The following is a 27,991-nucleotide window of genomic DNA, read 5'->3' on the forward strand; positions in this document are numbered from 1 at the left end:
ATAATTAAGGTGTGTTTGGAACGAAGGAAAACATTTTTCGGAAAATGTTCCGTATAAAAAAAAGTTTTTTTTTTTACTTTTTTTTTTGTAATTTTCAAATTTTTGTGTTTTCGTTTTTCTGCAGCACCCATCCCACCAACCCGCACTAAAAAGTTTTTTTTTTTGTAATTTCAAATTTCTGTTTTTTCGATTTTTTGCAACCCCCCCCCCCCCCGAAAAAAATATTTTTTTATATATTTTCAGTTTTAGATTTTTGCATCTTTCGGTTTACAGGTTCGAAATTTTACATGTTCTAAAATTATGAGTTCAGAGGTTTATGTGTTTGGAAGTTTACGGGTTTAGAAATTATAAAGTTTACGGGTTCGAAAGTTTGCGGTTTCGAAGCTTAGCGGTTCGAAAGTTTATGAAATTTGTGGGTTCGGAAGGTTGTTAGTTCGAAAGTTTATGGCTTCATGTTTATTGTATCTAAATTATTTATGAATACTCTTGAGAAGTTATTTTCCTTAATTTGCGTATCAAATACCGAAAAATGAATAAGATATTTTCTTGGAAAACATTTTGCGCGGAAAACATTTTCAGTTATACCAAATACACCCTTAAATGTGTCCTTTTCTTTTTAAGGTTGTACATAGGTGATGTTGTCTAGTTTACTGAACTTCATCCATGGTCATGTTGTGGAGACAAAAGAATTAGTATAATTTAAATCGCACTGGAATTGCAAGAACATAACCATAGCCTATTCAGTGTCCTATTTAGCTTATGATAGCAGAAATTGGAACCTTTTACCTAGTAGGTTTAGGTTTAGGATTACTCCTTTGGAAGTTATTGATTCATTAATTAGTAATGAAAGACCATAAAAACCTCTCCAAAACCAAAACTAATTTGGTTTTGGTTCAAATATGGTCCATACTTTTTTACTGCACTTTCCCGATTATTTTCCTAGCTCCTACCCTATGCCTCTCTTCCTTTTAAGCCACCCTTGCAGCTATAAATATACCAACCAAGTAGAAGACGAAATCAAATACAAAAAATAACGCAAGTTACCTGCAACAACAAGTTAAAGTTTCATTCATCATGTCTTCCTCGACAGAATCAAACATGGCCCTAGCCAAGACCATAATATCCACAGTAGGCTCTATTGCTGCAACGGCCATGGTTGGCCGATCAGTAATGCGTGAAATCCTCCCATCAGATTTCCAAGATTATATCTCCATTGGCCTCAGGAATTTTTTCAACAGATTCTCAAATCATCAAACTATGGTGATTGATGAATTCGATGGCCTGGACGTAGACGGAGTGTACGAAGCTGCCCAAATTTACTTAGGCTCCAAAGTCTCCGCAACAAATACTCATCGCTTCAAAATTAGCAAACCAGTGAAGGAGAAAAATTTCAATGTCAGCATGGAACGTAATGAAGAAGTAACTGAGTTTTATAACGGCCAAAAGTATACGTGGGTTTGGGTTTGTGAAGGATCATCATCAAGAAGATCGATATACAATCCACGTGACATGAACTCCACCTGAAGATCCGAGATTAGATCTTTTGAACTCACGTTTCATCGTAAAAACAGGGAATTTGTCCTAGACTCTTATTTACCATACATTATCGACCAGGCAAAATTGCTAAAACGTGAAAAATGGACACTCAAGATTCACATTGTGGAATGTGGATCCATAGGCGGCTCAAGGGTAAGGCAGCACAAGCAATGACTTATTGGGGCTCACTTTTCCTTGCTAGTAATTTTAATTTTTTTATATAAAAATTGAGTATTTTAATCTTAAAAAGTAAATAACTTAATACAAAAAGGAAGAGAAAATTTTAATTTGTGACTAGCGCTTATAGTTGAGATTTTAATAATTTAAAGGGTATAAAGATATCTTTAATTTTTTTATTTAGTGAGTAAAATTTGATTTTTTATTTAAAGGGTATAAAGATATCTTTTAGTTTTTACAAGAGTGGGTTGCTTTAGTGGTGAGCACTCTCCACTTCCAACCAAGAGATTGTGAGTTCGAGTTACCCCAAGAGTAAGGTGGGGAGTTCTTGGAGGATGGGAGCCGACGTTAAAGGAAATATTATAAGTAGAAGATAATACTCTGATCCGTATACTCAATAAGATAACAAGAATTATTTTTTGTTAAATACCTACCCTATAACAATTTTGCATTAGGATCAATAATGTATTAGGAGAATCAAAATGGATCGGATTAGCTATATTATCATTTTAAAAAGTTAAAAAAATAGATTTCAAACAAAAATATACAAATTTATTTTGTTAACAAATTAGGCCCCTCGTCGAGATTTTGCTTTATGCCACCAACAATGTTGGGTCACCCCTGTGTGGATCATGACATAATGCATGATCTAAGTGAAGTATGGATGCCGGTGAATCTTGATCATCCTGCTACGTTTCGGACTCTGGCAATGGATGTGGAACAAAAGGAAAGGATTGTTAAGGATTTGGACAGGTTTGTGAAGAGGAAAGAGTATTATAGAGAAGTTGGGAAAGCATGGAAAAGAGGGTATTTGTTGTATGGTCCACCAGGTACTGGTAAATCTAGTTTGATTGCAGCTATGGCCAGTTATTTGAACTTTGATATATATGACTTGGAGTTGACTGAGGTGAAAAAGAATTCGGATTTACGGCGGTTGTTGTTGGCTACTGCTAATAATTCTATTTTGGTGGTGGAGGATATTGATTGTTCTGTTGATGTGCAAGATAAATTGGGCAACAGAGAGGCTGCTAATTCATCTTCAAAGAATTCTGGTGATGAGGAAGAAAGCAAGGTTAATGACTTTGATCTCTTTACTTCTTCACCTTATTAATTTTCTCTGTTAATGTCGTTGTTGCTAACAAAAGAATTTAAATTCATGAGTAAACAATGTTTCAACATAAATAGACAGTCTAATAGCCTGTTTGGCCAAGTTTATTTTTGGGCCAAAAGTGCTTTTTTTGGTCAAAAGTGTTTTACTCCAAAAATTGAGGTGTTTGGCCAAGCTTTTAGCAGGAAAAAAAGTGTTTTTGAGTAGAAGTAGAAGCAATTGTTCTCCAAGGCACTTTTCTGAAAAGCACTTTTGAGAAAATATATTTCGAAACAATTTTTAAAAGATTGGCTAAACACTAATTAATGCGCAAAAGTGATTTTCAAATTAATTAGTCAAACACAAACTGTTTATCACTAAAAGTATTTTTTTAAAAAGTACTGTAGACAATAAATTTGGTTCGAGAAAATAAAATCAAGACCGAAAATATCGCAACAATCGTAGTATTTTATTTCGAATATTTGAGTGTTACAATCGCTATGATTCCTCTGATTCTACTTTTCTATTATAAATTCAAGGGCCTTTGAGCTTGATCGTGAACACTTTGATTGTTGCCACGAATTTTATCACAAACAAGTAGCCTTGATCTTGAACGCCTTGTATTTGATTTGACTTCGTTCTTGATCTTGAATACTTGAATTGTTCTTCGTTCTTGAGCTTGAACTTGATTTGTTCTTCGTTCTTGAGCTTGAACTTGATTGTTTGAAGCTTGAAACTTGTAGAGAAATTTGCGGTGTTTGATCCACGAGCTCTCTCTTGCTTCTTGTTATAACTTCTGGTCCCGTTTCTGAGTTATGAATAGCCCTATTTATAGTTGTGAAAGGAAGGAATCATGAAAAGAACAAACATTTTCCGACCAATCAAATTGAAGTGTGACATGACCGCATTTGATTGGCCAGAACATGTCACTTGCACACATGGCGCGATTTCATTGGCCTTTTAGTGTGACTTGGCATGCCTTGTCATTTTGACACGTGGCATGATCCTATTGGCTCTTTAGTTTGACTTGGTGTGCCACATCATTTCACGCGTGGCACCAAACTAAGCCTCTAGGAAGATGATATCTTGAGCTTAATGAAGTGGGTTCATCACTTTAGCCCAATTAAATGGGTTAGCCCAATGGATTAAGACTCATTTATTTAATCCATATATATTGGACCTATATAATTAATTCATTTATATATTAGCCCATAATATTTATTTGGACCAATGTATCTTGAATTTAAAATATAGTCCAAATTATTTTATGGATTTAATTTAAGTAAAATTTATATGCCTACAAATGCCCCCTATTTCAAGACTTGACGGGGTATTGAACCTTTGATGACTAGGCTTGAAGTATTAACTTGATGATTTTTGAGATTAACAGTAATCTATGCAATGTGTTCCACGAAAATAGAGAACTATCAGCAACTTAATGCAACATCAGTTTCAAGTGTAAGACATGAAATAACTCCATATTTATTAAAATACTTGGTGCTACGTCACTGTTAAACTTTGGTACTTGGAATTGTATTTTCTTTAACTAGAACATGTTGTCTCCACCTATAATAATTAAACAGAAACTTAGATATTGCATCTTACTTTATCCACGTGATCTCCTTATATACACTTTATTTCAATTGAAATTTCCATTGTACTTTGTCTTCAATTATAATTGGATTACACAGCAATAATATCGGCTTTGGATATCGAGAAACATGTTTCACCGCTATTGGCTAACTTAATTCAATTAGGAGACAAATTATAGTGATCATCCCACATCGGAAATTTGTCCTCGACAACTGCCTTCGGAGATCTATATAAGCCCGTATACTCTTCATTCCATAAGCACCAATTTCAGTATTAATTTCAGCGTTTACAAATTATTTTGAGTCTACTTTTGACGACTTGGAAGCATTGACGCGAAGGTAATTTCTTCTTCTTTTCTTGTGCTTTCCTTGTTTTGTTGTCCTTTTTTCCCCTTTTTTTTGTAGGTCAAACGAGAAGGATTTGTTTTTGTCGTTTTGTTCTTGTTCAACAAGATGATCCACACATGAAGAAGACAATCTTGGGGTGTGAGGGGATGGGTACTCATTCCTGCCCAAATATCGGAGGGATTACTTTCATGGCCCGGCTACCGGAGAGATTACTCTCAAAATGGCCCGATTCTTGGAGAGATTACTCTCAATGTGGCCCAATTCTTGGAGAGATTACTCTCAAAATGGCCTGATTCTTGGAGAGATTACTCTCAAAATGGCCCGATTCTTGGAGAGATTACTCTCAATGTGGCCCAATTCTTGGAGAGATTACTCTCAAAGTGGCCCGGCTACCGAAGAGATTACTCTCAAAGTGGCCCAATTCTTGGAGAGATTACTCTCAAAATGGACCGATTCTTGGAGAGACTACTCTCAAAATGGCCCGATTCTTGGAGAGATTACTCTCAATATGGCCCAATTCTTGGAGAGATTACTCTCAAAGTGGCCTGACTACAGGCGAGGCCAACTTAAGGCGCAAAGGGACTTATTATATGTCCACCTTAAGATTGGAAAGTTATAAAGCTTCAACTCGAAGACGACATCGACTTGAACATTTGGAAAACTTTGAAGATTTGGCGGACTTTGCAGACTTCAACTCGAAGATTCGGAGGGCTTGAACAATTCAACTTTAAGACCGACGAATTTGAAGACTGAAACTTGAAGACCGACGAACTTGAAGACTTCAACTTTGAGACTTGGAAGGCCTAAATATTTCAACTTGAAAATCAGCGAATTTGAAGACTTCAACTTGAAGACCGACGAACTTGAAGACTTCAACTTTGAGACTTGGAGGGCCTAAATATTTCAACTTAAAGATCAACGGATTTGAAGACTTCAACTTGAAGACTTCAACTTTGTTGATTTCAAGAAAACTAGACTTAAGTCTCACTGAATTTGAAACGTTGTGCCAAGTAATCCTTTCCTTAGACTTGTGTTTCCTTTTGATGTCTCTCTTCTCTTCCCCCTTTTTTAAGGCAGAGGGCGGACTTGGAGACCAACAAACTTGAAGGTTTGGCAAACCTGAAGACATAGAGAATCCCTGGACTTCAATGCAAATACTTGACATCCTCCTAAAATCAGCCCATCGAAGATATCAATTTACCATGGAGGTCGCCCCCTTTAAATCAAATGAGGTCAAAGTTCAGTAGGAGGATGGCATTTTAGCTTGATCTTACATTCCTTCATACTTCATTCGAACAACAATTGGGGCAATATGTATATTTTGAACTTATGCGACAGAACATAGAATGAAACTCTAAGCTGTCTACGTACCTCTGTGAAGAGGATCAAGTCATACCGTAGTTCAGACTGGGTAGTTTTTTTTTTACGTTCTAACTTTTGCCTAGGCCGCCTCTTTCGAGATTTTCAACCTAGCAGACTTTTTTTGGGTCGTACATAGTTTATACTCTTGCGGCCTAGGAGTGTGGCAACATGCAGTTTAGGCTCGTGCATCAAGGAGCTTCATGACTTGCAGTTTAGGCTCGTACGTCAAGGAGCATTATGACTTGCAACTTTATGGATAATACTTATTCAAAAACTTGCCGTTGACAGGGCCGATTCTCATACAATCTGCATCAACCAGCTTGTAAGCCCCACTTGAATAAGCTTCTTGTACGACATATGGCCCATCCCATTTTGAAGTGAACTTCCCTACAGGTTTATGGGAAGTAATTATGGGTCTTCGTACGGTAAGGACTTGATCTCCTACTTGAAAGGATCTAGGATGAACTCTTTTATTGAAGGTGCGAGACAATCGAGCTTGATAATATTCAAGACTCTGTTGAGCTTCCAATCTCTTTTCATCAAGAGCTTCCAACTCTGCTAATCGAAGTCGAGCATTTTCTTCATCAGTGATCCCTTCTTGAATAACCAGTCGTAATAAAGGTATTTGACGCTCAAGTGGCAAGACGACTTTGACTCCATAAACGAGTGAATAAGGAGTCTCCTGTGTTGGCGTGCGATGAGTAATTCTATATGCCCATAGAGCTTCTTCCATACGGTTATTCCAATCTCATTTGGATTTGGAGACAACTTTCTTTAACAAGTTGCATAGAGTCTTGTTGAATGCCTCAGCTAGACCATTGGCGGCAGCATTGTACATCGAAGAGTTACGTTGCTTGAATCCAAAGAGATCACAAATCCTGTTCATCAACTTATTATCGGATGGCTTTCCATTATCCGTTATTATGTAACGAGGAATGCCAAAGCGATAAATAATGTTTACTCGAATGAAACTTGCAACATTTTCCTTTTTTACTTCCTTAAGAGCAACAGCTTCAGCCTATTTTGAGAAGTAGTCAGTTGCAGCCAAGATGTATAGGTGCCCACTAGAGGACTTTGGCAGTGGTCTAACAACATCCAATCCCCAAACGTCAAATGGCCAGGATGCAACAGTCGGGTGCAACATTTCAGGATGTTGATGAATAAAATTCGCATGGAATTGACAAGCCTTGCATCTTCGAGCGTAGTCCAAGCAATCTTTTACCATCGCTGACCAATAATATCCCGTCATTTTTATATGGAAGTGGAACTTTGGTCCGGACTGGTGTGACCCACATATCCCAGAATGTGCCTCTTGCAAATCTTGGAGAGCTTCTTCTTCTTCTAGGCATCGCAAGAGTACTCCCTCGACAACCTTCTGTATAGAGTATCCTTATAGTAAAGGAAGCGAGGTGCACGATGACGGATTTCAGTCTTTCTCCTCGGATTTTTTGGAAGTATCCCATAGCATAAGTAGTTGATAATGGGTTGTCGCCATTCTTCTTTCTCAACTTCAGAAACAGCAACAAGAAGCTTGAGTTTGTTATCTTCACCTTCGACCTCATTTGGCAGCGGTACTACCCATTTTTGGCAGACGGTAACTTGCGCTTGGTCAGGCAGGGCTAATGATGAAGCTAGAGCAGCTAAAGCATCATCCTTCTTATTTTCTTTCCTTGGTACATACTGAATAGTCACATCGCTGAGCCACCCCATCAACTTTTTTGCGTAATCATGATATGGGAGTAGTTCAGGCTTCTTGACCTCGTAACTACCCAAAAGCTGATTGACCACTAACTGGGAGTCACCAAATACTTACAATTGCAATTGCTTCATATCAACGGCCATTTCAAGCCCAAATATTAATGCTTGATACTCAGCGACATTGTTGGAACAGAGTTGTGTCAAGGTGAAGGAGTAGGGTAAGACTTCACCTTGGGGAGTGACAAATACTACGCCAGCCCCGGTTCCCCTACGATGCGCAGCACCATCAAAGTACATCTTCCATGAAGGTTGAACTTCAACGACCATTGCGTCCTCATCAGGTAACTCATCAGTTAGCTCCCAGTCATCAGGTATCGGATGATCTGCCAAAAAGTCTGCCAATGCTTGTCCTTTTACAGCCTTTTTGAGGGATGTACAAAATCTCGAATTGTTGAAATTGGAGGTACCATCTCGCTAGTCAATCACTAAGAACAAGTTTGACATCACGAACTTGATGGGATTTGCTTTAGAAACAAGACGGACAATATGAGCTTGAAAGTAGTGCTTCAACTTTTGAATTGAGAAGACTAGCGCCAAACACAACTTTTCAATTGGCGAATAATTCAACTCTTTAGGTGTCATCATCCTGCTCAAGTAGTAAAGAGAGTTTTCTTTTCCCTTACTATTTTCTTGGGCCAACAATGTTCCAACAGACCTTTCCTGCACCGCAATGTATAGTATGAATGGCTTTCCAGGTATATGAGCTGCTAAAACTGGAGGTTTCATCAAGTAGGTTTTGATACTTTTGAAGGCATTGCTACAAGCCTGGTCCCACTTGAAAGGAACACCTTTCTTCATGAGGTGACTAAATGGTTGGCACCTCCCAGCCAGGTTGGATATGAACCTTCTAAGGTATGCTAGCTTTCCTACAGACTTTTCAATTCCTAGATATCTCGAGGCTCAGGCATTTTCAAAATGGCATCCACTTTGGCTTGATCAATTTCGAACCCTCGATGTCGGACAATGAAACCAAGGAACTTTCCAGAAGTAACTCCAAAGGCACATTTCAATGGGTTCATCCTAAGTTGGTATCTCCGGAGAAATTCAAATACCATCCTCAAGGCTTTCATGTGGTCGCCCTTCTCTCTTGATTTCACCACCAAGTCGTCAACATAGCATTCAACATTCTTGTGGAGAAAATCGTCGAAAATATTCTGCATAGCCCTTTGGTAAGTAGCACCAGCGTTCTTCAAGCCAAAAGGCATTACCTTATAGCAATAAATACCCTTTGGGGTACGAAATGCAGTAAGCTCTTCATCTTTTGGTGCCATGCGTATTTGGTTATAGCCCGATGAACCGTCCATGAAAGACATTGCCTCGTAACCAGTAGTAGCATCAATCATCATCTCTGGAATAGGAAGCAGAAATTCATCTTTTGGACATGCATTGTTGAGATCTCTAAAGTCAACGTACACTCGAATCTGGCCATTCTTCTTCCTTACAGGGACTATACTTGAAACCCATGTTGGGTATTTAACTTCGCGAATAAAGCCAACTTCGATGAGTTTGTTAACATCGATTTCAATCAAGGGAACCAAGTCTGGCCTAAAACGCCTTTGAGCTTATTTAATAGGACGAGCACCATTTTTGACTGCAAGGTGATGGGCTGCTACTTTTGGGTCCAAGCCAGACATCTCTTTGTAACTCCAAGCAAAGACATCCCTGAACTCTTTGAGTAACTCAATATAAGTGTTCTCTTCATCAGCTTCTAGTAAAGCACTTAGGTAGGTGGGTCTTGGTTCTTCATCGGTGCCAAGGTTAACTTCTTTTAAGGCATCAACTATCGTCTTCACTCCTTCTTCAAGTTCAGGTGGAGCATCTTTCACATCTTCATCTTCTTGAGGGTCCCCATCATTGAAGGATATGTGATAACACGGCGAAACATCCTCCAATTCCGCATTATCTTCCATTGAAGATGGAATGCCATTCTCGACTTGTACAGTAACATGATACGAAGAACCCACACTTTCTTTGTCCTCATCACGTTCTTTAGTATAGACCACAGTATATGGATTTACCTTCAGTACTTCTTTATACGAAACCACAAGTTTTGTTTGTCGCCTCATTCTAGAAGGAACCAAACTTTGAAAATCTTTAGAGATCTCATGGATTTTGGGTGAAGCGGGTGTCCTTATGCTTTGAGAATTTCTCCGGAACTTGTTCCCCTTCTTTAGTGGACCCAATATTTCAAACACGGAGGTCCTCACAGGTGATTATCCAAGTTGATCAAAGATAGAAGGCTTGTTAGAAGCGGCTGATTCATCTTCTACAGTGATATAATTGTTGCTCGCCCTTCTTATTGAGATGCGCACTGGTGACGGTTGCTTGTATCCCAAACCTTCACGTGGTTGCCTCGTTGTAGCTTCTGATGGGAGCTTCCCTAACTTTGACAGCTCATTGGGATTGTATCTAGCTTTTGCAAATAGCTTGTAAGCGTTAGGGTCAAAATCTTCATTTGTTCTCTTTGTAGGGAGTGCCACATTCTGCAAACGATTTTGGGCTACAAACCCTACAAGCGGCATTGAGGACGACTTTACTGCCTCAATTCGTTTAACTGGAAGAGTTAACTCCTTTAGTATGTTAGCTTGGCGATTAGATGGTTCACCTTCGTCTTTCTTCCTTTTAGGGACATATTGGAGCGCCAGACTTACTTTCTTGCCATAAGACGTAATATTCCCTCTATAAGATTTACTCACATTGGGTTGTACCTCCTTACTAACAGCTTTGGCTTCACCAGTAGTTACCCCTTCTCTTTTAGTTGAGGGCTCTTTATTCTTGTTTTTCATGCCATCATCAACTTTCAGCTCATTCACAACGCGGTTCTTCAAGTAGAACTTTGCATCGGCGAAGTATGACTCAGCCTCGGTGAATGGCTCATCATCAGCAACTACCGTCTTTTCGACTTCACCATCGTAGTATTTTAAACATTGATGGTAGGTAGATGGAACTACTTTGTTCTCATGTATCCAAGGCCTCCCAAGCAGAACATTGTACGAAATCTTCGTGTCGATCACATGCAACCATGCACTTGATTGCATATCTTCAATAGTGATTCCCAGCCTGATCGCGCCTATGGCTCTTTACCCCCTTGGTTGAATATTTGGATCATCACACGACTTTCTGAGAGTTCGTTCATGAGAATACCAAGTTCTTTCACAGTATGGATTGACAAAATATTCACTGAGGATCCTCCATCAACCAAAATCCGATTTACCCTTTCATCGCGCATATAGCCAACCAGGTACAATGGGCGGTTATGAGGAGTGTCACCTAGCAAAAGATCATCATTTGTGAACGTGACCTTTTCCTCACAAGCATTAACTTCTTGAGGAGTGGACTCGATGGGCTTTTCCGAAGATGGTGCCAACGGTAGGTCATCACTCTTTTCTTCCCCTTTGTCAGCATGGCAACAAGAGGCATCAATGCCCTCATGGGAAATCTTCGTGTGGAACCAACTTGGTAAAAACTCCTCCAAGGTCACTAGATTTCGTGGCTTTTGAGGGTGGTGCATCTACAATTTTGCTTTCTTCAAATGCCTAACTGGATTCTTTTTTATTGGTCTTTTTACCATCATCTTCCTTGTTGGTTGTTCCACTGATTCCTTTTGTGGGCTCCTTTTGTGGCGCCTACAACAAGTCACCAATGTCCAACCTTCATCATCATCAGGTTGGTTGACTTCAGCTTTGTCGCTCTCCAGTAATTCTTCATTTTTACTTTATTTAAAATCACATAATTTATCCGGACTGAATGAGCCAAAGGTGATAGAGACTTGGTTTGCGCTTGCTTTCTCATCTTCAAGCACTATCTTCTTTTCGCGAGCCAAGTCCATGACTTTATCCTTGAAGACAAAGCACTTCTCTAGAGGGTGGCTTACAAGTCGGTGATATTTGCAGTAGTTTGGGTCATTTGTTTTCCCAGCTTCATTTGGTCGCTTCATCTCTGAAAGATCGATGAGTTTTAACTCGAGGAGTTCTTCGAAAATGGCTGGCACATCAGAATCCAGGAATGGGTACTCTTTCTTTTGCATTTCTTTTAGAGTCAGCTTCCCACTTGGCTTATCTTGAAACGAAGTGGATTTTATACTCTGCTTCTTGCTCTCCTTCGTCGTGAACTTCACGAGTGACGTATTGACATTCATAGCCTCTTTGCTTTCAGACTTGGGTACGAACTTGCCCCACTTCCTAACTTCTTGCTTGTCATTCGCTTTGCGAGGTTCATAGATGGGCAGCCTTTCATTTCCAGCGGAGGCCATGCTCAATTCCATGTCATGGGCACGAGTTGCAAGTTCTTCAAATGTGCCAGGCTTGATAACTTGCAAGATGTAGCGCAATCCCCAATGCATGCCTTGGATGCACATCTCTATGCCCGAAGCTTTACTAAACCTGTCTTTATAGTTGAGGCTTGAATTCTTCCATTGATTGATAAAGTCGATAACTGGTTCCCCCTTTCGTTGATGAGTATTTGTAAGTTCTATCATACTCACAGTACGTCTTGTACTATAAAAGCGATTGAGGAACTCTTGCTCTAGTTGATCCCAGCTGTCGATAGATCCATCCTCGAGGTCCGTGTACCAGTCAAAAGCATTTCCTTTTAGCAAGCGAACAAACTGCTTGATGAGGTAATCTCCATAAGTCCCAGCATTGTTGCACGTCTCCACGAAGTGCGCAACATGTTGCTTTGGGTTACCTTTACCATCAAACTGTTGAAACTTCGGAGGTTGATAGCCAGCAGGCATCTTCAACATATCGACCCTTGCAGTGTACGACTTTGCATATGTAAGGGAGGATTTGGCAGCAACTTCATATTTGTTCTTAATGGTTCCTTCGATGAACTCCTTTAGTTGATCGATTGGAATCATCCCTTCAGATGAGACAGGGATAGCCTTAGTGGATGCTGCTTGTCTAGGAGTAGGGTCACTCTCTAGAACTTCTGGGAGCTTGCCGGGTGCATAGGTGGATTCTTCTTCCATAAAGATTCCCACCCTGTCTGTTAGCTTATCAATTCTAGCCTCTTGATTTTGCATGCATTTGGTCAAGCCAACGATTGCTTCCGTCAAGTTTGCCAACTTCTCCTCTACGGATGGAGTATTTGTCACCATAGCTTGCATGATTATCGTGGACGACGGAGACTAGCATGGATTTTCACACAGATTGATCCTTGATCGGCTTACGCTATGTGGTGTAAGTGGGGATGATCCATCACTTGAAACATCATCATCTTTCTTCATAGCAGAGTGCTTGGATCCAGAGAGGTCAAGTAGAGCAAGAGTTTTCTTGATCTTTTCTGCAACATCGCTTCCTCCTTCAGATGCGTCTGTAGAAGATCTTGCTCCTTTTGAGGATGAAGATCTGAAAATAGGGGTTGACGCGGACGACACTTGGGGTGCTTGTTGTCCTAAAGAGGTTGTTTTGCTCCCCGTAACTGGTTCGAAGCTTCCAAAGGTAACATCGAGGATGCTTTCCACATCAGCATAGAATCTGGAGTTAGCAGCCTTGGTGGAAGTTGAACCAGAGTTGATTTTCTTTGAAGCCATTTCAATGTTCTTGGTATTTGGTGAATGAAAATTTGAGATGAGTGGTAGAGACTGTCCCACCGGGCGTGCCAGAATTTGTAGACAATAAATTTGGTTCGAGAAAATAAAATCAAGACCGAAAATATCGCAACAATCGTAGTATTTTATTTCGAATATTTGAGTGTTACAATCTCTATGATTCCTCTGATTCTACTTTTTTATTATAAATTCAAGGGCCTTTGAGCTTGATCTTGAATTGTAATTTGATTTATCCGTCGCAAACACTTTGATTGTTGCCACGAATTTTATCACAAACAAGTAGCCTTAATCTTGAACGCCTTGTATTTGATTTGACTTCGTTCTTGATCTTGAATACTTGAATTGTTCTTCGTTCTTGAGCTTGAACTTGATTTGTTCTTCGTTCTTGAGCTTGAACTTGAACTTGATTGATTGAAGCTTGAAACTTGTAGAGAATTTTGCGATGTTTGATCCATGAGCTCTCTCTTGCTTCTTGTTATAACTTCTGGTCCCGTTTCTGAGTTATGAAGAGCCCTATTTATAGTTGTGGAAGGAAGGAGTCATGATAAGAACAAACTCTTTCCGACCAATCAAATTGAAGTGTGACATGACCGCATTTGATTGGCCAGAACATGTCACTTGCACACATGACGCGATTTCATTGGCCTTTTTAGTGTGACTTGGCATGCCTTGTCATTTTGACACGTGGCATGATCTTATTGGCTCTTTAGTTTGACATGGCATGCCACATCATTTCACACGTGGCACCAAACTGGGCCTCTAGGAAGATGATATCTTGGGCTTAATGAAGTGGGTTCATCACTTTAGCCCAATTAAATGGGCTAGCCCAATGGATTAAGACTCATTTATTTAATCCATATATATTGGACCTATATAATTAATTCATTTATATATTAGCCCATAATATTTATTTGGACCAATGTATCTTGAATTTAAAATATAGTCCACATTATTTTATGGATTTAATTTAAGTAAAATTTATATGCCTACAAGTACTTTTGAGAAAAGCACTACTCAAAAAAAAGTGATTTTAGAAGATTGGTCAAACAGGCTATTAAAATTGGTTATAAACAGATGGTTGGTTATCATTGTTTAGTATATGAAATTGACGATTTTCCAACCCTACCTTAATTACTACTAGTAGTATTCAAATTGTAAAGTACATCACAACAAAGAAAGAGATAAAAGTAATAGAGTGTGCCAAACTCGTAATAAGAAAAGTCATTCCAATAAAAATAAAGGATTTAACTTATATACGCAGATAGTATAAGAAGACTTTTATTTTACATAGTAGGTTGTCTTCCTTATTTTCCAAGTAACAAGTTCCGCTACTTTAATATTGTGTATGATGTAGCTGACAAGATAATTCGAGTCAAATCGAGAAATAAAAATCTGACTATGGCTTGGTTTGATTTGGTTTGGTATTGGAAAAAAAATTCGATCATAATTAGTTTGGTTTGATTTTAACTAAAGAAAGTCAAACTGAAACCAAACCAACCCGACATTACATATATAGAAATTTAGATATATTTAATATATAAATATACTTATTGTGATGTAATTTATAAATATTTCTTAAAAATTTCATAATTTTAACTTTTAAGGTATTATTTCAAGGTCTTAGAACTTTTGAATGCTCCAATAAGTTTTATAGCCATCAATATTAGTAAATTAAATGAGGGAAATTTTCGTTCCTATACCATATAGAAAGCTATATTACCAAATATGTTCATAGTTTGCATATTACTCTTCATGCTAATAGTGTTCCTACAAAATATAGACAATGCATTAAATAAGGAATCATTGTAGCTGTAGAATTCTTTATTTAGGCGCGCTAAAATTGGGGAATTAAATATTCTTCAAGATCTTCCACAACGCAGATCACACACATTCATAATTATCGTCGGCTTCACTCTGATCTTTCACAACGCAGATCAAGATTTTCCATACTCTGTTTTTGCGATACATTCTGTTTCCAGAATTCTCTCTACATTTCTCTCTATCTCTCAATCCCAAATTTCAGTAATACAAAGCAAAGGAAAAGAGAGCAGCAATTCCACCATTGTCAGCCACTAAAAAGCTTGAAAGCTTTGAATGCAAATTTGGGTTTTCAAAAATCATTATTTGTTTGGATTGGGTGTTGTTGAAAATAATTGGGAATATGGTTTGGAGTTTATATCTCAATTTTGAGGGGTTTTGGTGTAGATTAGACTTGGTTTTGACTGAATTTCAGATTAAAACTCGAAGAAGAAGAAGAAGAAAAAGAAAAAGAAGACGTATATTGCAGAAATTGTAGAAAAATTGTAGACTGTTGTTTATTTATTTTCTTTTATTCATTTACCTATTGTATGAAAGTTGAACAACATTGTATAAAAATTATATTTAAGTATATGATTTAGTACTGTTTTGGACAAAAATATGTATCAAAAATGTGAAACATACATTTCAGGGGAAGCATGTCGAGTCCAAATATGTACCCAGTTTGTAGATATTTTGTAGATAAATTGTAGATTATTTGTATTCTGATTGTAGATGCTTTATTTTCTGTTTTCACAAATAAAAAATGACTAAAATTTCTACAAATCTTTTGAAAAAACGCAATTATGTCAAAAATCTCAATTATGCTACAATTGAATGGAAATTGGGATATTAAAATTCAATGTGCCCAGTTTGTAGATATTTTGTAGATAAATTGTAGATTATTTGTATTCTGATTGTAGATGCTTTGTTTTCTGTTTTCACAAATCAAAAACACTAAAACTTCTACAAATCTTCTGCAAAAAACGCAATTATGTCGAAAATCCCAATTATGCTACAATTGAATGAAAATTGGGATATTAAAATGCAATGTACCCAGTTTGTAGATATTTTGTCGATAAATTGTAGATTATTTGTATTCTGATTGTAGATGCTTTATTTTCTGTTTTCACAAATCAAAAACGAGTAAAAACTTCTACAAAATCTTCTGCAAAAAACACAATTATGTCGAAAATCCCGATTATGCTACAATTCTGTGATTCTCCTATATGCTCTTGTTACTCCTTACGAAATTGCTATGCTAAATTTGGAATCCAAAAAAACATGCTGAAGGAATAGATCTTCCTAAGAAATTTTGTAGATAATTTGTAGAAACATTGAAATTCTGTATTTTCATATTAATTTTTCAAATGATATGTAGTTTTGTTGTAGATTAAATATAGAAAACAAGCCATTGTGAGTCTTATTTGACTCATTCCTCACATTCAACCTATTCTACAGATTCACGCCTCTTTAAATACAATACAACCATACTTTCTTGAATTTAAAGGTATAACAATATATATAACTTAAAAAACATCTTCTCCTCTGCACAAGTTAGCTCCAAAACAGACAAAGTGGAATAACAAGCTCCCATCAAAACTTTTAACACAAAAACACAAAGCTCAAAAATAAATAAACAACAGTCTACAATTTATCTACAATTTCTGCAATATAATGTATGTCATGTCGTCATCATCATCTTCTTCTTCTTCTTCGAGTTTCAATCTGAAATTCAGCCAAAATCAAGTCTAATCTTCACCAAAATCCCTCAAAACTGAGATATAAACTCCAAACCATATTCTTAATTATTTATAACAACACCCAATCCAAACAAATAATGATTTTTGAAAACCCAAATTAGAATTCAAAGCTTTTTAATGGCTGTCAATGTTGGAATTGCTACTCTCTTTTCCTTTCCTCTTATATTACTGAAATTTGGGATTGCGAGATAGAGAGAGACGTAGAGAGAATTCTCAATTCTTTGCAACAACATCCAATCCAAACAAACAATGTCTTTTGAAAATCCAAATTCGAATTCAAAGTCTTGGCTATGGAAGAAATAATGGGATTTTGATACAGAAATCGTGGGTGTGGGAGGAAAACACGGGTGAAGGTGTGGAAATTGGAGAGAGAAACGTGGGGGGAGTGGTATTAGAAGGAATATACGGTACCATTAAATTAGGAGTATAATTAATACCCTTAAAAACTAATAATGGTATATAATTGGTAATTAGGTATACTAAATGTAATTATATCAAACCTTAAACATTGAGTGTAATATAGTTTCCTATATGGCATAGGAATGTAAAAATATGCTAACAAAAGCCCAAACCAAAATCAAATCAATACTAATGCTAACAAAAGACATTCAATTCTATATAACGAACGAGAATGTATTGAATATCTATTTTTTGTTTTGCAATAGTTTAGATAAAATGCATAGCCGATTTTTATTTTTCTTTAGCGTTTGGTCATGTAATTAATACTCCCTTATTAGTCTATTTATTTTTAGCATGACTTAGTACCTTTAGATTATGTTTATTTTTATTATGGCTTTTTAATTAGCAATATTTATATAACATAATTTTATTATATTTATTGTTGAGTATTTTAAGATAATGCCATGACACATCTCATATTTTGTATTATTTTCTTGGAAAATACTTTATATAGTCGTATCTTACTAGGATTAAAGAAATATTTTGAGCACGTTATATATTTTGTTCTACGAAGATTTTACCGGAAAAAACCCCGAAAAACCCGAAAAAAATCCGAGATTGAAAAATTCGAATTTTATTGGTTTGGTTTGGTCTTTAGAGTTAATAACCCGACACAATTGGTTTGGCTAGATAATTGTAAAATCCGAACGAACCCGACCTATGATGATGTCCATCTCATTGAAGAAGTATTAAGCATGTGCCTAATAAAAGTTTCTTTGGTTTGGTAGCCAACCTTGTTGACTTGGTTTGGTTAGGTAGCCAACCTTGTTGAATTTTTTTGGTTTGGTAGCCAACTTTGTTGAATTGTGAAAAGTGTGTGTAAATTGTCAAATATTGTAGGCTTTAGAGAGTGAAGCTTTGGCTATAAAAGGAGAGCTTCAACTCTCATTTCTTCCCACCAACAAAGAGAGAAAGAAAGAGTGAGGCTTCACAGACAGGGTATAAGAAAATAGTCTGTGAGGAAAATAGAGAGTGAGCGATATTGTAGTGAGGTGGGAATATCCAAAGAGGGTTATTTCTTTTGAGTGTTGTAGTGGTCTTTGGAGTATTTTACTCCGACCTACAAAGTATAAAATTCCTTACTATAGTGATATCAGTTGCTCCTCTCGGGGCCGTGGTTTTTCCCTTATTAAAAAGGTTTTCCAAGTAAAAATCTTGGTGTCGTTGTTACTCTTTTATTCTTGTTAATTACCGTATCTCGGTGCTACATTATTATTTCGTTTTTATTACCGTGAATATTATTTCTGTGGGGGTTTATTCCCAACAACCTATGTACACTCCTAGTTACTTGTGGAGTAGCGGTGTATATGCAAGTTATCCTCCCTCACCGCGCGATAATATTGAGTATGATGTAGCTGACAAGATAATATACAACTTTAATTTTGTTGCAGATAACATTGTCTGGATTGTTGAATTTCATTGATGGTCTATGCCTCTATGGTCAAGCTGTGGAGATCAAAAGATTATAATTTTCACAACAAATCACATTGAGAAGCTCGACCCTGCATTGTTGAGGCCAGGTCGTATGGACATGCACATGGCATATTGTACTCCTTGTGGATTCAAGCTTCTTGCTGCTAATTATCTTGGTATTAAAGAACATAAACTGTTTGAAGAAATTGAGGAGTTGATCGGAAAGACGGCGTTGACACCGGCAGAGGTGGCTGAACAGCTGATGAAGGAAGATGAAGTTGATGTTTGACTTAATGGCTTGACTGAATTTCTTAACGGCAAGATGAAAGAACAAGAAGAGGCTAAGGCTAAGGTGGATGACAAGGAGGAAAAGGGTTGAAAGGTTATGGATCAACATTTTAGTTAGTGCAGATAGGGGGTATAAATTCTGAGATATTTTTTTTCTATTTTCTATAATAATTTCATAGAAGTCTAGCATGTTGGTTAAAGAAAGCATATATTTCTGTCCTGGATAAGTCTTAATCAAAGTCAATTACATATTCTTTTCATCTCAGATTAACTAGTTTTGATTTGATTGCTAGTTTATCTCCTCTTGAGGTGAGGAAACAAAAGATGAATAACTAACTAGGTAGAACATTACTCCAACAAACAAAAGAGGCAACACCAATAAATATGACACTGAGAAACCAAAGTTCTATAGCCTGTTTATTCCACTCTAAGCATTGCCACCAACAAATGCCTTGGTGATCTCTCTCACACTGATTACAAAAGCAGAATATATACATGGGATGTGGGGAGATACAGAAGAACAGTTTTTTACACATCGAAAGCATCTACTAATATACCCTTTCAGACCTCGACGCTTATTCTCTGAGTAACCTGCAGAAGAAAAATACCAGGTCATGCAAGTTTAGGTGAAAGATCAGGGCTAGTCAAAGTTAAAAATTTGCTGCAACTAGTAACAAAAAGTATTCTAGTGAATCAGGACCGATGCATTTGGTTGTACTAAGATAAGTTAGAGAACATGAGAAAGACGACAAGGCATGCCAACTTCCAATCTAATCACATATTTTCCCTTGAGAGAGAGAGATCAAAATAATCCAATAGAACGCATAATCTACAGATGCCATTGGAACTTCTTGCCGGTTATAAATGTATTTGCAAGCCATTATATGCAATAATTGTAAATCAATCTCATGCAAACAGATCTATTTTCACCCTTTTGTTACGTGACTTAACCCTAACGAAAGCAAGTTATTATGACAAAAATATCTAAAAGAGAGGCAAACAAATCAGTTACCTCTTTTAAAGAGTTAACGTCAACCCCCCCTCCCCCCCCCCCCCCAAGCCAGGCATCACAAACCTGCATCTCTAGCAGCCCATCTTCTGGATTTACTCCTAGTAATTCACAAGCTTTTAAAAATATTGTTGGATTAGGCTTCTCTGCTTCTACCTTTTAAAAGCTAAAAGGAAAATCAGCTGTTGGATCAGAAAGGGAGAAAAGGAAAGATAAAACACATTATCTCAGCTGACACTGCTAAAGCATCAAACAAATGATCACAGTTCAAAGCCCTCAATACAGGTCTCAAACAGGTGACAAATTTGACGCTATAGCCAACTTTACTCCTGCCGTTCTAAGGGCCTGGAATACCCTAAACCTATCGAAGAATAAAGGATGGGAGTAAATTTAAGTGTGTCAACGGGAAGAAAAACCAATTTGCTATCGACTGAAATAGTTCAGCATCTCAAACTGAGCCGACCTGTTCAGTAGTATAACAATTATACAACCCCGCAAAGTACTGAGAATCAGAACAGCCGGTTGAAGAACTAACTATATGTTATTGCCAAAATGGCCTTCCATCGTTATCTGCAACATGCAACTCATCTCATTAATAATTCATGTCTTTGCTATTGCAGACGAGAAATTTGCTCAAATATCAAATATGATCTAAAGGTCATCATCTAATTACAAAAATAACTTGCGTGATCTCAAACTATTTAGATATCAAAATCCGGTCATCAAGTTTTAAAAAATTATGATATGGTGATGTGCATAGAAGCATTTGGCTACCAATGTGATGTCAAGCAAATGCATTTGATCAATGAATGAGAGCAAGAATATGTTTGAAGGGCATAGTTCTCCAGAAGTTCAAGAGGATACAAGTTTAACCAAAACACTTGTTTTAATTAACCAAGACACATTTTTGGGCTTTTAAGAATTACCAAAAAATTGCATTCACAATTGTATTCAAGTTTGTTAAGCTATAAAATTGGGCTCACAAGCACGTTTCAGGAAGCACAAAGGTCTAAGAGCAAGCCATTCAAACTGTCACTGAAACTAGAATCTTATCAACAAGATAAAGACAATGATCAAAACAAAAGAAAGGAAAAAGAAAAGTTAATCCCTTTTCTCCAAACACGCGTATATTAAGCCAAGGAGAGTATCTCTTATTCTCAAGCCAGCCGACTTTTTTTTATTCTTTTTGTACATAAATTTTGTTTCAATCTCCTCTGCCGCTATAACTCTTAACTTTTTTTTTTTGAAAAAGGTAACAAAATAACTCTTAACTTAGTTTTTAACGATTATCCATTTCAAAGCAGAAAATATGGAAAAGAGAAATGAAGAGCAGCATTCCCCTTGTATCATACTTTAAGTTACTATGGCTTAAAAACCACTCGGCTTACTTGGTAAACAGTAAAATCCAATGGCATATTACCAGCAAATATAGCATGTCTTCAGCGGGAGAAACATAATTTTTCAGAAAAAGAATTCAACAAAAGAGCATACTGCAGTAAACAATAATGAATTTAAGTAGGCCATGATTAGCAGCGATTGATGCTGTTATTTTCAAAGATTAAAGAACGAAAAGTATTTTCGCCATGAAAACAAGTTACTACAGATATAAGTTAAAACCAAAACCAGATACCTGAGCCTAGATCTAACCCGAGGCTGTTCATAAGCCCATCTGTATCTTCTCAATATCTCAGCTTAAGAATAGTCCACGCCATACTTCTCACCACCAATTTGCCTGTAAATCTAAAATATCCAAGAGGTTAAATTATTATGAATAAGACCAAACTGCACATGATGGGACAAGCAGAATACAGAGAGAGAAGTCCATAAAACCAACTTCGATAATAATAAAAAGACAACATGTAAGAGAAAAAAGAGATTAGAAACTGAGGCAGAAAGACAATGAGATAGTAGTATCTCTGCCTGCCCATAAGAAAAGAGTCAAGATAATGTACAACATATATATATGTGCACGCACACATATATACACACACAGAGGAGCACCGAAAGATCTAAAAATAAACCAAATAATTCAAACACAACGCCTGGGAATGAGACATAGAGTGTGTGTAAGCTGTAAACGGTGAATCCACAAAAATTATTGATATGATAAATTTTCATGGTGAAAGAAGGAACATCAGAGATACTACAAGCCGAAAGAAAAATAGTTACTTGCTCTTGTGATTTTTCAATCTTCAGAATTAGATCCAGAAAAATTCATTTTCTTCGGAAAAAATTTCATAATAAATGAATATAATTCACCCTTAACCAGAGGTGTCGTGTTCGAGCATTGGTTACGGGAGCGAATCCGAACTAGTCGGGCTCCAAATTGGATACCAGATACCGAGTGGGAATAAAAAACAATATAGCATATACTACAAGCAGAAGAAAAATGGGTATTACTATTTGTAGTTTTTCAAATTTCATCATTAGCAGATCCAGAAAAATTATTACTAACAAATTTTTCATCAGAGCGAGAACAACTAGAGATGCTAAAATTAGAAAGATAAATTACTCACTTTACACCAAAGCATTTGATTTGTAGTTCTCTAAAGAAAAAAATACCTCATAACACAAACACTGCAAACACTCAGGGGTTGGCCTGGTGGCAATTGACTTGAGCCTTGGGGTTTGCTCCCTTTCAAGGTCTCAAGTTCGAAACCCACTGGGTGCAAACAATTTCTGAGGGCCATCGGACTGGGTAAAACCTGAATTAACCGTGGTGCACTTGCGGGAAACTCCTTGCCGAGGGCCTGTGCACCCCCAGGAATAGTCGGGTCTCGAAGAGACTCGGACACCCGGTGCAAATCAAAAAAAAAAAAAAACACTGCAAAAAGTACTAAACTGTGGACACAAACTAGGTGAAGAAAAAAAACAAAAAGGTAAAGTCAGGAAACTGAATATTGGTTCTACAATAGTGCAGTAAATATAGCTGCAGAAAATGCATAACTTAAACAGATGATCAAGAAATTCAAAAAAAGGCTAAAATTATTCAATAAATCTAAGCATTGCATGCATTTTTAAATTTTCAAAAATAATACTCCATGAACAAACCTGAGCCATGGGCTCAGAGGGAATAACGAGTGTACCCACAGCGTCAACAAGAAGAGCTTTATGTGTAAGCCCACCACACAAAGCCCTATGTAATCTTCATACTCTTTCACTAGCCCAAATCGCCTCGAACATACCAGCTAACGCACCGAATCCTTCAGAACTTCAAAGTCAAGCATGCTTGGGCGCGAATAGTACTTAGACGGGTGACCTCTTGGGAGTCCTAGTGTTGCATCCTCCATTTACCGAAACTCTACTTGTTTTGTTTATTCAAATTTCTCATTTATTTATTAACGGCTGATTATTTTGTTTTGATCGCTCTGATTCGTAGTTCTACCGAAAAGAGATAAACTTGAGAACCCTAGTTAAATGATATCAAACTTGTCAGAAGAAGATTTAAGAGAAGCCAAAGGAGTCTATCTACAAACTTCAAATTCATCGTTAGGCACTGGAATGGTTTCTTTTGAGAGGGGTGATGATTTTGGCACTTCGAGGCTTCTTGAGTGGAAACAAAACTTCCCCTTCCAGGTTTCCTCTGCCGACCAAAGTTCTAGTTTCACCATATTGAATATTTTGGACAACAGCTCCTTGCAGAAATGCAGGGTAAGGCTGCATACAATAGACCTTGTGTCCGGCCCTTCCTCGGACACCGCGCATAGCGGGAGCTTAGTGCACCGGGCTGCTCTTTTTTTAAATGACACTGCTAAAAAATGTTACCTTGAGAAAAAACAAACAAGTTTATGCCGGTCAAGATTGTTGAATAAACTTCTCTTATTCTCTATAGGTAACTGTTGAACTAACACTTTACTAGGCTACTGAATTCTTATAGTTTACCTAGATTTATGTCCAAACAGGAAGGAACTAAGTCTCTTCAAACTGTTTGAAATTCCATTGTTTGATTACATGCAAATGCAAAACAAGTCAGCAAAGCATCATAACAACGACATTTTGACTGCAGTTACAGAAAGAAGAAAGAAGAAAAGAATCTTTCCAAGATTAAAGATGGACCCTGTCAGTCCATTCAGAAGATCTTCTCATGATGAACAGAATAAGCTACATGATTGGTCTATGCCTCTATGTTGATATATTAGATCAATGATCAGTACAAAACAAGTGCATCCTTTGATAGTTCCTTCATGGAAAATAACCAGCAACCCAATGCAAAATTACGGGGGAAGGATAGATCAATCCTTTGCTTCCGTTGCTGCACAAGAACCACATGGGACAAAATCGCATGGACTGAAATGCTTAGGGAATGCCATCAACCTTGTTGAAACACTACTTAATCTTTTACATCCATACAATAAGAGGCTAAAAAGGATTACGATTTGTCAGATTAGAGCTGCTACAGTTATAAGTAGACCACAAATCTTTACAGCAGCCTCAAATATACGATTGAAGATCTTCACCAATATAACTAAACCAGAAACGGGACCAGCAGCCAAGCTACATTTATAATTGCCTTCGCCGACAAAGCCTAAAATCTGAAGATTAAAAAGGGAAATAGAAGTTCAGTACAGAAATGAAGCTCATCTCTGCATTGTTATGTTACATCTCGCTACTACCGCCTTAGCTCAAATCTTTCTATCAGGAATGTCGACCAGATATGGCACGGAACTTTTCAAGGTGGTATATCATAATTGTATTCTTCACTAATCTTCATCAGACATCTCAAATACTAGACTCCGAATAAGAGAAGCAGATTTGGGCAGCAGTCTCCTACAGCGAACACTAGAGTGACTTTTTGAGGCAGAAATAATACGACTTCCAATTTCTATCCTTTTAGACTTATTTATTGAGGCTCTGCTAACGCTTGCATTTGGAAGTGGAGAATCTGAAATTTGCGGAGGTGTTTTAGCTGGAAAAGAAGACAGCAAAGCAAGTTCTACATTAAGATCGCGAAGATATGTTCCAGTCCTAGTCTGTTCCCCTTGTAGAGTACAAGCTCCTTCATGAGAATATCTTAAGCTTGAATTCACCTCATCATGACTTGAGAAATATTTTCGGATAATGCCCGAAACTGAAACTGTTTCTGATAAGTCTTCACAATGGGACTCTGTTGCTGGACAAAAACTCTGTTCCGTATCTCCCCTACCTTCACAACAATATGTGGGAAGAGCAAAGCTTGCCTTGGAAACAACTACATGCTCATCAGGTCCTTCTAGGCAGTTAAATTTGTACCTTTTCCTAGCTTTGTTCCGTTTCTTCTTCTTCATCTTTGTCAAATGAGCTATTCTTAAAACATCTAATAATGCACTTTTAAGGCAGGCAAATCTTTTCATCTTCTTCATTTTTCTTCTGCATTTTAACTTTTCAAATTTTGTGCCTGTCATAGAAGTTCTAATTTTTGTGTGACCAGAAATAGTGCTAATAACATCATCATGCTGATCCAAAATTTGGTCATCGACATATTCAGATGAACCCAACTGATATAAAATGCCATATTGGCAAACTTCGACATGTAGTGACCTAATTCCCTTTAGATGCTGGAAAACATGCTTTAGAGGCAAAGTTTCAGGAAGGCGGTAAAAGCATGAGTTCCTCTTGACCTGCCGAAAAGCTACAGTCTGATGAATCATTTAATTTGAGAAAACAAATTATGAGCAATGAGACAGTATAGGATAGTTGAAGAGTTTAAAAGAGCTTAGAAGCATACCATCACAGCATCCGCCTTGATCTGCCCCAGTTGTGGGAAACAATTCAAGTGAGCCCTTTCAAGTTCTCCTACAAATAGCAGTAAGACTTGTTCCAAAATCACACGTTGTTAATTACGAAAAATTCAATGAACATTTTCACTTTTTGCTTTTAAAATGAGATGCAGCTGATGCCATCAGTATTCCTAGACAACGAAAACTTTACATCTAGACAACGAAAACTTTCACAACTTAGAAATCTCTTTGTCAACTATATTCTTGGTTTGCTAAAGGGGTCCTTGGGCAAAATAAATCTTGATACTCTCGAATCTGGACATCTTGTTAAGCAGTTAAGGTAAATTCAACATTTTTTATTTAAAATGAAAAAACAAAAGCATCTATTATTGAAGGGTACCATAGCATCTTTCATCATTATAAATACATCAAATCTCTTCCTTTTTTATGAGGCAGTATTCTGGCCAATTTGTATGCACCCCGACTATTTTACCAGGCACCTCATACCTCCCAGCACAAGTATTGGTAACTCAACCCACATAGACTCATGCAAATGGGAAAAAATCACCAAATGTGTTTTTGCCTTAAGAGGGATGAATAGTACTCCACTGTAGAAGCAACGAAAGAAACTAATTCAAGAAAAAGGAAAAATTGAAGATTTGATCGTGAAATCTATAGCATTAACTGAGGAAAACAAAAGGGAGTACCAAAAACTCACTCTTGAAGCCATTAGCAGTAGTGTGGGGAGAAACAGCCACAACAATGCGAGTGCCCAGATTGGTGTCAGCAAAAAACGGGATTTCCACACTTGGACAAGCCATTCGTAATAGCCACTCATCAGTTCAAACTTCCGACCTCTCCACTTCAAAAAAAAATAAGGTTGCTAATACAGAAGACAGAAACTCTCTACTTTTCTCGAGGAATACGAGAAAGGGAAAGTGAAAGTGGTGGGCCCTCCTTTCTCTTTCTTCTATTCGGATTGCAGAAGAATGAAAACCCCTTGTGTGTGTTAAAAGAAATACCGGAACACAACTAAAACTCTAAATTAACCTATATTTATCGATCTATATTATATTAAGGGAAAAAGGTTGACTCCTATAATAACCTATTAGAAACAGCTTAAAAATATCCTCCTTTTACCTATTGAATCGGGAAAAAAATCCATAACTCAAAAATAAATGTTTAGTTCCTACTCCTTTTGATTGTTATAACAATATACTTTTTATATGTTTTGCCTGAATCGAGATTATGGCACCTAATAAGCAATTAATGCAACTTGTTCAAGATCGACTTAATGATGCCAACATACTTGAGGTAGAGAGCTTTTTGGATTATACTTTTACAAGATTGAGAGAAACACAAAAATACGTTGTTCATGCGTCGTGCTGCTCGGCGAAGCAGTCCGAATGCTGAAGATAGATTGTTACGAGCTATACTTGGTATTCAGGTATCTACTTCAAAAGAAACTTGTCTAAAACTACCTATAGGTGGCAGGGGTCGGGTTATTGATGTGAGGTGGATCCAGAAAAGGGGTGGTTCTAGTTATAATCCCGAAATGATTCGTGTATATATTTTACAGAAATGTGAAATCAAAGTAGGCGATAAAGTAGCTGGAAGACACGAAAATAAAGGTATCATTTCCAAAATTTTGCCTAGACAAGATATACCTTATTTACAAGATTATATTTGTTGATATGGTCTTTAACCCATTAGGAGTACCTTCACGAATGAATGTAGGACAGATATTTGAATATTCATTGTCAAATGTTGTAATGCATCTTCAGGAGTTCGTGAGATAGTTAAGTCACATTTAATAGTATATGAAGTAATTCAAAGTTATATTTTTTGGTATCACCAGCAAGAGAGGTTAAATGAGCCACAGTTAGACTTTGAATTTGTAGATGTCAATAACATTGAATATGATGATGATGAGGATGAAACATATGTGATTTTAAGAGATTTATATACCTCGTTTTTGATGGAGATTGGAGACAATATGAATATTGGTGGTAGTGATTTTGTTGAAGAGGAACCAAATCTTGATGCTTAAACGATTTTACGGGCTCTTAAAGATTTTGAGCAACCATTATACGAAAGTTCAAAAGCTTCTAAATTTTCTACTTTGGTTAAATTGTTTCATATTAAAAGTATTGGC

The 27,991-nt window shown here is 37.1% G+C and overlaps 1 protein-coding gene and 1 pseudogene across 6 annotated transcripts; one reads left to right on the top strand and one right to left on the bottom strand.

Moving 5' to 3' along the window:
• The first annotated feature begins 1,074 nt into the window (after positions 1 to 1,074).
• LOC142181192 (AAA-ATPase At3g50940-like) lies at positions 1,075 to 19,365 on the top strand (annotated as a pseudogene).
• Positions 19,366 to 19,501: 136 nt separating this feature from the next.
• LOC107822478 (uncharacterized) lies at positions 19,502 to 26,869 on the bottom strand. 6 transcript variants are annotated; one of them, XR_012709642.1, is made up of 4 exons: positions 26,555 to 26,857; positions 25,845 to 25,912; positions 21,771 to 21,880; positions 19,502 to 19,722 (listed from the first exon to the last, which is right to left on the bottom strand). XR_012709642.1 is itself a non-coding variant. In XM_016649025.2 (3 exons), the coding sequence occupies exons 1-3, from the start codon at positions 26,655 to 26,657 to the stop codon at positions 24,841 to 24,843; spliced, it is 1,068 nt and encodes a 355-aa protein (XP_016504511.1). In that variant the 5' UTR covers positions 26,658 to 26,869; the 3' UTR covers positions 24,008 to 24,840. The 6 variants fall into 6 exon arrangements, 4 of the variants coding, with proteins under 4 accessions (XP_016504511.1, XP_016504510.1, XP_075109904.1 ...); XR_012709641.1 differs by lacking the exons at positions 19,502 to 19,722; positions 21,771 to 21,880 and adding an exon at positions 24,008 to 25,748; XM_016649025.2 differs by lacking the exons at positions 19,502 to 19,722; positions 21,771 to 21,880 and adding an exon at positions 24,008 to 25,737 and having other exon boundaries at positions 26,555 to 26,869.
• Positions 26,870 to 27,991: the final 1,122 nt, after the last annotated feature.

Source organism: Nicotiana tabacum, chromosome 5, assembly GCF_000715075.1.
Source record: "Nicotiana tabacum cultivar K326 chromosome 5, ASM71507v2, whole genome shotgun sequence".
Classification (NCBI taxonomy): domain Eukaryota; kingdom Viridiplantae; phylum Streptophyta; class Magnoliopsida; order Solanales; family Solanaceae; genus Nicotiana; species Nicotiana tabacum.

What these genes read in the sequence shown, in the direction of transcription:
- LOC107822478 (XM_075253802.1), bottom strand. Translation starts at nt 26,657, where the DNA reads ATGGCTTGTCCAAGTGTGGAAATCCCGTTTTTTGCTGACACCAATCTG. An exon ending in TACTGCTAATGGCTTCAAGA is followed by an intron (nt 25,931 to 26,554) that starts GTGAGTTTTTGG and finishes TTTTGGAACAAG; the next exon opens with TCTTACTGCTATTTGTAGGA. An exon ending in TCAAGGCGGATGCTGTGATG is followed by an intron (nt 25,756 to 25,844) that starts GTATGCTTCTAA and finishes ATGATTCATCAG; the next exon opens with ACTGTAGCTTTTCGGCAGGT.